The sequence below is a fragment of the Mizuhopecten yessoensis genome, unplaced genomic scaffold (genome assembly GCF_002113885.1).
Source record: "Mizuhopecten yessoensis strain PY_sf001 unplaced genomic scaffold, ASM211388v2 scaffold3317, whole genome shotgun sequence".
NCBI lineage: Eukaryota > Metazoa > Mollusca > Bivalvia > Pectinida > Pectinidae > Mizuhopecten > Mizuhopecten yessoensis.
Genome location: NW_018404984.1, coordinates 50796 through 60339, shown reverse-complemented (window position 1 = coordinate 60339; position 9544 = coordinate 50796). Strand labels below are relative to the sequence as shown.

General features: G+C 34.1%; 1 protein-coding gene across 2 annotated transcripts in view; it reads left to right on the top strand.

Annotated features, from left to right (window-relative positions):
• The first annotated feature begins 1264 nt into the window (after positions 1–1264).
• The window catches only part of LOC110447340 (zonadhesin-like), a 45171-nt gene continuing 36891 nt past the window's right edge, over positions 1265–9544 (top strand). Inside the window, exons 1-4 of one of the 2 annotated variants that reach the window (XM_021492962.1) lie at positions 1265–1377; positions 2204–2239; positions 4599–5759; positions 8108–8401. In XM_021492962.1, the coding sequence (XP_021348637.1) occupies positions 1320–1377; positions 2204–2239; positions 4599–5759; positions 8108–8401 (1549 nt within the window). In that variant the 5' untranslated portion in view covers positions 1265–1319. The remainder of the gene's footprint in view (positions 1378–2203; positions 2240–4598; positions 5760–8107; positions 8402–9544) is intronic. The other variant, XM_021492963.1, reaches the window with a different exon arrangement.

Below are 9544 nucleotides of genomic sequence, written 5' to 3'. Positions count from 1 at the left end.
ATATACAAACGTTTTAGCTTCTTATATGATATATTCCGTCGTCACTTACTTGTGTAGGTAATATTTACCGTGCTGCGTACATATAAAGGACTTTTTTTTTTTAAATTTTAATGATGAAATGAATTTCTAATCATGTGTCTAAATACACATGCGGATGCTATAAAAATTAGTCCTTGTTTGTACAATTTTCGTTAATCTAGTGACTGTAAAAATTAAACTTTTTAGTTTTCAAATGATCTCTAGAAAATATGATAAAACCTTACATACACTTCAAAAGCAATCGATTAAAAAGTGAGACGAATTAACTAGTAGTTAACTACTATATTAATTCGCAATCTGACGCTTTATAGTATTTTTCGCCTTTTCCGTCCATGGTGGCTGCTTTAGTCGTTGAACGTGGGACGTCACAGCCGATAAGGCCCCATTCATCGCGTGTTACGGTTATGATAATTAATAATAGAAGGAAAATCGTACACTTTACACGTCAATACCGCGGTAACGGACTGAACGATTTTTAAGCGACATTTTTGTTTTTGGCTCATAAAGAATGATAATATTTTTTTATTTATTTTTTATCGTTTAGTGTTCATTTCAGGACAGGTCGATGTGTTGCATACATTATTTTTTTAAATGTTTTCTGAAGCATTTGATATCTCCCAACTCATTAAAAATTTCCTGAAATTATTTTGAAGCAATAATCATAATGTATGTAACATTAGATTGGTGTGCAGTGTTGTAATATCATATCTTTGACAATGGTCCATGTGATGATTTCTCAGAGACATGTGTGTTCTTTGTAAGGCATCTATCCCTTATGTTACCGTCATATCAAAATGTCACGAAACGTTCATAAAATGTCCAATATAACAAACAAAACAAATCGATAAAACTGTTATATTTAAGGAATAGTGTCATATTCAATTATTCAGATAAAGACGCGTCCACATACACGTGTTACCGCGGAGTCTATAGATGTAGCTGGGTAACAGATGTGAGTATATAAATATGATACAGGTCGATATTTCTGATATTGTTTCAAATTGACAATTTAGTAACATATTCTTCCGCGTAAATACAGATGGGGTCATATGTTGACATGGTAAATCACATTGTAAGACATGAATGGGTCCATCTGTATGGACAAAATCAGATCAAATTGATATTGGGCATTTTTTAATTACTTTGATAAAATCATCGAATTTAGCAAAACCTATAAATAAACAATGCCGTCACTAACTGATCTTTTTTCATTGTGACAAATGTATATAAATTCAATGGGGCGTTAATACCAAATCATATCCGAAAGATCAGTAGCCATCATGGGGGCGCTTCGGACACCGCTCCTTATATGTCTTATTCTGGCTATAGCGCTATGCGGTAAGTAGCTCTTACGTATTTGTTTCTTTCTTTGTTTCTTTCTCCTGTCTAACTTAAATTCTTTCTTTGTATTTGATTTCTCAATAACAGTAAGTAATTGGATATTCTTTCTTTGTTTCTTTCTCTCTTTTTTCTTTGTTTCATCAGATGTTTGATTGTTTTTTTTCATTTATTTAATCAAAGCGACGGGACACAGTATAAAGGTGGGAGTGGGTTGTTAAATAAATGAATGCGATGAAATTAAATGCAATAATTTATGTTTCTATATTTCATACCGAAAAAGTATAAACGGGGTCCTAATTATGTTAAATATAGAGACAATCCTTAGCTATATGCTTTATCATATTTTTATACATCATAATCTATCACCAAGAGTTTGAATTCTTGTTTTCCCTGAAAGTGAAATTATTCAACACGTTCGCTGTATTGATTTTCAGATATTATTTTGAAATGAATCTAGGCATCGTATGATGACAAAACAGTAACGGCAGAGGTATTGTAAATCTTACGACGGCATTGAGCATTGATGTAACTTTTAACTGACCACCTCTTTTGTTATAGTTCTTTTATAGAGCACGGTATATAAATCATCTATATACAAGAGACAAAACGGATATGTCCTTTATTTAGTGATACAATAAGTTAAATTTATTTAACAAATATGTAGAAAGGTACCTATAACGATTCATGCTTCATAGTGATAATTCATTTTTTTCAAATCAATCTAGATACCAAATGGAAAAAATGTATTAAGCAATCAGCAAATCAGAATGATAAAAAGGTGAAAATAAAATGTCAGTTCACATTATTTTTTCCACCATTTCAGTGTTATCGGAAGCTAAAGAAAGATCCAAGAAAGAAGGTATGTCCAGTCAATGAAAATTCATTTGACAACTGTTTTCTACAATATACATGTACATTTTGGTAATGTATATCTATATTTAATTTTGTTTAAAATAGATAGTTATGAAACACATTTAGATCTTTAACATAAATATAAGTAAAATATATTTAGATTCCATTTTGTTCTATCATATCAATATAAGTAAAACAAATTTCAGTTTTCTTTTTACCTATACTAAGAGAAATTATTTGATAGAGCATTGCCATGGTTATTGTCTGCAATTGTGTTGAAAACCCCTGGATGCAGAATCGGGTGTCAGAACCCCGGCAAAGCTTAGGGTCTGACCCTAAATTTTCTCACCATACATATACCTACATAATGAATGACACTTTTTCACTCACATGTAGTTTTTTCTAACGACATAGACATTGCATGAATATATTATATAAAAGTTGATATTTCAAATTTTCTCTGTAACATATACACATATAAAGACTTTATTTAGAACAACAAATCCGGTCTATCTTATTCCTAAACCTCCAGGAAAAGCTTGCTCTCTTACGTTCCAGAGATAAGATAAATCGGCAATGTTGTCACAGACTACCAAACGACGTTTTCACGGGCTTTATATTGTGATGTGTTCTGAATAATTTACAAAGGATGTGTAGCCGCCATCTTGTAGCAAGTGTTACAGCTATCGTTTTGGCAAAATACCTTCATCTCTAATGCTGACCTGAATTTTGAGTCATTAAAACAAAAACAAAAATCGCATCACAGTCTGGTTATTCTGAAGTATAAACTTGAGATTATGAATAAAACCGTAACAAACGAAGAAAAAGTATTTGCACTGGAAAGCAAACTTCAATAAATTGAAATGACGTCAAACTTGCCGTTGCATTGTAAGAAAGATTTTTCCCTCAGCCTTGACCGGTGCATCCATGCCTTTCCAGGTGTTAGATATCCTTACTCCACCTCAGGGTTGAAACGTGGGGATTCCCCGTTCATTACAATTGTTTTACGTCATGTCAACAATACAATGACGTCACGACCACGATGTATCAACTTCACGTCAACATTGCGTTAAACCTGCAACGTTAACATTGCATTATATGATACACAATCGGTGAACAGGCTAAGAGTAAATGAGTCATTAATTTCCTTTAGGTGAGATTGGAAATCTCAACCTTCGACTAACGTTTCTTGTGGTTGCCAAACACTCGGCAAAGCTTCGTGTTTTGCAATTTGTTAATATTCCCCCTCGGGTTGAGATTCCCCTACCTCACTCCCAAGAGAATGAGTTATTCTATTAATCTTACATAGCTTTCCTTTATGGGAAACTCCTATATAACATGGCGAGCTATGTACGAAAAAACCTATCTCACATGATTATTCCGTATAGAACATGAGTATCTTCAATGCGTAGAGGTTGGATAATAAATAATCAAAGGACGTGATGATCAATGTGACAGCAGTAGTGATAATGTGACAGATACAAACTTGAATTACTGACAAAGTAAACATGTTTTACATTCTGTTATCAGGATAATTTGAATCAATTTCTTAGCTTTTGCTATTAGATTTGGTTTAATTAGATATTTGATCTAGTATTGTTAAATTAAGATGGAAGTAGATTTGAATTAATAAGATATTGATTGTTGTATTGTTATTGAAATTATTTTCTTATAGATTAATTAGATATTTATCATAGTGTTGCTGTTGTGAAATTCAAGCCGGAGTAAATATAATAGGTTTTTATCAATATATCATCTACTAAATAACTAAGATTAGAAATCAGTAGAAGCCAACGGCAGTGCTTAACAACAGTTATAGGAGAAAATCAAATTCTACATCAACCGTTGATTTTTTTCATTCGTATTTGACATTAAATGCCACTAGGTATACACCTGAAATGTTGCGTTGTAATTCAATATTTAACACTTTCCTGCTACGCTTTGTTATCCCAGTCTAACGAAACCATGGCATGATTCGACAGGGATTTTTCCTAAACATTCTCTCTATGTCAGATGATAAGAAGCTTCTTATAACATTCCTTTATACTGATACATAACTAATTATACATGCATATACAGTTTCACTCCGTATATACTGATACTTTATTGAGCAAGCTTAACTTTATTGACTGGAACTATTTGAAAGTGGGTGTTCGGGTAACACACCACATTAGATAACAATACATGAAGTAGAAAAAGAAAGGAAGAACAAATAGGAGAGGAAGAAAAACCTCCGACTGATATTTAAATTATTTTAACATATTTCCCCTTAAAGAATATTAATAAAATGGCTTTTTGATCATTTAAATATGAATCATTGAGAGATAAAGAAATATAGTAATTGCACATGACTTTGACATTTGAAGGAAAACCCAGAGAGGTGAAAAAGCCGAGTAAAGGAAATGTTGCTAGAAAAGCTGCAAGTAAACACCAAGCGATAATACATTCAGTCAAAAAGCCACAGCGTACGATTCCATCCGTACTGGCAACTACAAAACAGCTAAAGGAAACCAAAGAAAAAAAAAGTTCAAAAGGGGAACAATCTAAGCCAAGTAAAAAAATCAAAAAGGGGGGCCATTCCAAAGAAAAGCATTCAACAGAAAGGAAAGAACACAAGCACGCCGAAAATTCAAAGACAAAGCCAAGTAGAGGAAATGATGCAAGAAAAACTGCTAGTAAACTCCAATCGGTATTACATGAAGCCAAAAAGCCTCAACGAGTTACTCCATCCTTACTGGCTTCTACGGCAAAACAGCTCAAACCGAAGGAAAAAACCTTTCAAAAGAGAAATATCCTAAGCCAAGTTAAGAACACAAAAAAGGGTGCTTTTCCAAGGAGAAGCACTCAAGAGAAAGGAGAGAAGACAAGAAAGCAGACGTCACAGATAGGGGGCCATTCAAAGATGAAGGATTCTAGGGAAAGAAGAGAACACAAGCACATGAAACATTCCAAGGTAAAACATCATTCTAAAGAAAGCAAAAACGACAGTAAAAACCGTCATCAGCATTCGAAAGAAAGCAAAGAGCACAAAGGAAAACACCATCATCGTCATTCTAAGAAAAGCATGGAACACAAAGAAAAGGGACATTCCAAAGGAAAACATCATCATCATTCAAAGGAAAGCAAAGAGCACAAAGAAAAGGGACATTCCAAGGAGAAACATCATCATTCTAAAGAAAGCAAAGAGAACAAAGAAAAGGGACATTCCAAGGGAAAACATCATCATCATTCTAAAGAAAGCAAAGAGCACAAAGAAAAGGGACATTCCAAGGGAAAACAACATCATTCTAAAGAAAGCAAAGAGCACAAAGAAAAGGGAAATTCCAACGGAAAACAACATCATTCTAAAGAAAGCAAAGAGCACAAAGAAAAGGCACATTCAAAGGAGAAACATCATCATTCTAAAGAAAGCAAAGAGCACAAAGAAAAGGGACATTCCAAAGAGAAACATCATCATTCTAAAGAAAACAAGAAAAATCGAGTATCAAGAGAAAAGAGGAATTCCAATGAGCGAATTCCCAAGCAAGGTACATACATGTAAACGTTAAAAAAATGCCTTATAGTTAATTGATTTAATAGTTAAAGTGTTTTGAAACCAACTTCATGACGAATTTGGTATGTATTACTGAGACATTATTTTCATCTCGGTTTGTAAGTCTCATTTACCTTAAGCTACCACCACTCCTAAAGTTTGCTGTTCAAACTTATCGGTACTTTATAGAACACTACTAACATATACCCAGCGAAACAGTTAAGTGGAAAATCACCCCCTGCAGACTAAATCTATATCTGCGAAATTAAATGATAATTTGTGTAGCATTGGGAATGAAATATCTACGAAGTGATACGTAAATTATTCAAGTGTGAAAGGCGTGACCGATTATATGGTTTTACGCGGTATTTAAAAATGACTTAGGAGACTTAACATGACATGTAATTACGTTTAATAAATCCATTTTTCTCGATTTATGAAATAAAAGCAAAGAATATATAGACAATAATTGAATAAAACTGCCAAAATGATAAATTTATCTCAGCGTAGCAAGCTTGGTCCTGTACAGATATTGTGTTAGTGTAAAGGCACTTTGTTATTATTGGATATGAATCTTTATAAACATCTTAACACAGTAGATCGCGGTAATTGTGCACACACTTTAGACGACAATGATGATATTTGTTACTGCTTGTGCATCTGTCTGTACTATGATAAGCATAATTGTATTTGTGATATTCATGTGTGTATGTTGCTCGTTTTGTCTAAATAATGATATATGTCGTTTACGGTTGAACAGGTACCTTTTCGGGATCCGATGTTTAGCCTAAACATGTTTTTGAAAGTAGTTTTTTGTTGCCTTCCTCGTAAGTAATACATCTAACACGTGACTACTGATATCAGGTTTCACGGGACACATTTTCAGCATAGATAGGTAGGGGGAGATCGTATCTACTCTAGAGTCTCCCTGAATCATCTTCTGAATGTGTTGCCTTCACGGACACAGATTCTACTGTCCTTGATGTTGATTGTATACAATGTAGTAAAAACCAAGGGTTTAAGTTGTTTATTGGCGATTGTAGAAAGCAAAGATTCCAACTATTCGCCTTCAGATGTCTTTTTCATTGACTTTGTTTTGTTCCTCAGTGATGTTGCTATGTGCGCTGTGCTTGGCGAAATAAGAGATACTGAAAATGTATCTGTTCAACGTAGAATTTGAAGATCAGGGTCAAGTAACGGCGTAATATGTTGTTGTTCATGAATGTGCCCTTTCCATATCATTAGTAATGTTTTGCTATTGTATTGTAATTGTATTTCGATGTATTTTTTATTTGTATTTGTGTTGGAATGGGTTTTTTTCTTATGTAAGTAGACATTGGCATGTGTAGGTACTATTATATGCAATTGAGACTGAATGTCCTATTGTACATGTTTGTCGATAAGGTTGTATGCAGGTATTAATGTAGATCTATATATCGGTAAGTGTACATATACTGAAGTGTCTTTGTGAATTGTGCTATCAATCAATGCATGTAGGTTTTATCTGTTTCTGTATCAGTAGTTGTTCTAGTTGTTTTAGTCATTCGTCATTGACATATGTATTGTTATGTATGTAGGTGTCTATACACGACATACTGTATTTATCTAGTATAAACATATGTATTGTTATGTATGTAAGTGTCTATACACGACATACTGTATTTATCTAATGTGTGGATGTGATATATGTCAGCAAGCCTGTGTGAATGTACGAAGTAGGCACTTGTGTATACAGTCTAATGTACTCACTGTGTCTAGTTGATTGGCCGATCCTTGTCTATATATGTGAATGAGAAGATTAAAAACGCAGTGGAAATGTTGTTGAAATTATTGAAAGATTCCTAAATGTTCAGACAAATAATACCTTTCCACATCATATAATTGAGGTTGGGTCGTCCGTCTGAGGTTCTTGTACACATCCGTCTGCGGATAGAAGTCAATAGAACAAACAGCTTTAATATTTTTAACCGCTTGTTTTGTAACTTTAAGCTAAAATTATTTGTGTTTGAAGCTTTATATATGTATATAGAAAAAGAGACATAATAAGTGTGTTTAAAGACACCTGTACGAGTAAGGCCCTTGTACTATTTTTATTTTATTTTTTTATTTCGGAGCGGGACTTGGCAAATAGCTTCCACTTCTAGCTAATAAACAAAATGTATTCAAAGGAAATTTAGTATTTTCTAAAGGAGGAATCTAAAAATCGTTTTACACAAAATTCTAAAGCAACGTTATGATCCATGAGAAATACATAGAGATAAAAAGGACTCTATTGCAATAAACTAATCGTTCATGTTGTCAAAATAGGACAATACTAATATTTGCCATTTCTGATAACCTCAGAGGATAAGTCTCACAGAGAGGTGCTTTGTGAATGGAAGACGAAAACAATTAAGTGTGAAGCAGGAGAAACAATTAGGGTAGTTTCTGCAATGTATGGCCGCAAAACTAAGAAGTTGTGTCCTCACCGAGCTTCACATAACCTAAAATGTGAGGCAAAGTCGTCCATGGTCAAAGTCAGTCAAGCATGTGAAGACAAGGATAAATGTGTCCTCTCCGCCTCCAACTCAGTGTTTGGGGATCCTTCTGGGGGAACATTCAAATACCTGGATGTCAAATACGAATGTATCAAACCTGGTAAGTTATTCTTGTTTGTGATTGTTATTGTTTGTATTTTGATTTTGTATGCTTGTTATTTTAAGTAACCGTTGATAAGAGTTTGTCCTGATGTATGTAGATGTAATTATATCTAGCTGTAGGTATACAGGGGTTAACTGCAGGTGTTAATGTTTGTAGATCTGTTTGTCTGTAAGTGTATACACACAGAGGTTTATAGGTGAACTGTGCTTTCGTTTTGATACTACGCCGAAACGAATAACTTGGATCATGGTGACCATCCGGTGTTTATGCGCCCTAGCGCCTGTGAATTTTGTACGACATTCGTAGTGCTTTTCCGGATGATAGCTCTAGAACCAATGACGTTTGTTTGTTTGGCTTGCCTTAATAGATGCAAGACACCTTATTGACTTCGGGCATGGTCCCTAAGAAGTAAAGGTCTCCGTTACTAGAATAGAATTCTGTTTGGTTAAGCTTGTGCGGATGATAACTTGAACATGGATGATCATATAACGTTCAATCGTGAGTGTGTCAGTTGTCGATGGTAATACAATGAATGCTATTCATTTTGTTCATGGTCCGCCGGAGGTCACGGTCATCGTTGTTAAAATAAATATTCTGTTGGGTCGGGATTGTCTGGATGGTAAATTGAGAACGAATAACGTTCAAACTTTGTAAATTTTCCTAGTGAATACAAATTATACTAATGATTGTGGATGTGGTGTACCATAGTTCAAGGTCATCATTGCTAAATGTAAAACTCTGCTTGTCCAGATGGTTACTCGAGAACGAAAAAGAAATAAAACGCTCACACTTGGTGTGAGGCTAGCGCCAGTAGATCTGCCAAAGGTCAATCTCACCAATGCCTAAACTACTGTTTTGCGTCGTTGTATTTGTCCCGATTATAACCTCAGAATGAATTACAATACAAAGTTTTAACTAAGTGCATTAGATACTTTAAAGGTCACTATTGCTACAAATAGATATTTTAATTTTCTGAATGATGACTTGAAAAGTTCTTGTTATACAAAGTTCTAACTTGATGTATGGGTAAACTCCACTGGTCTTTAGTGTTATCCATATGCAAATAATGGACATAAAATGGCTAGTATGTCTGGATAGAACTATTATGAAACAGACTGTATAGATTTGAACCCATATGTA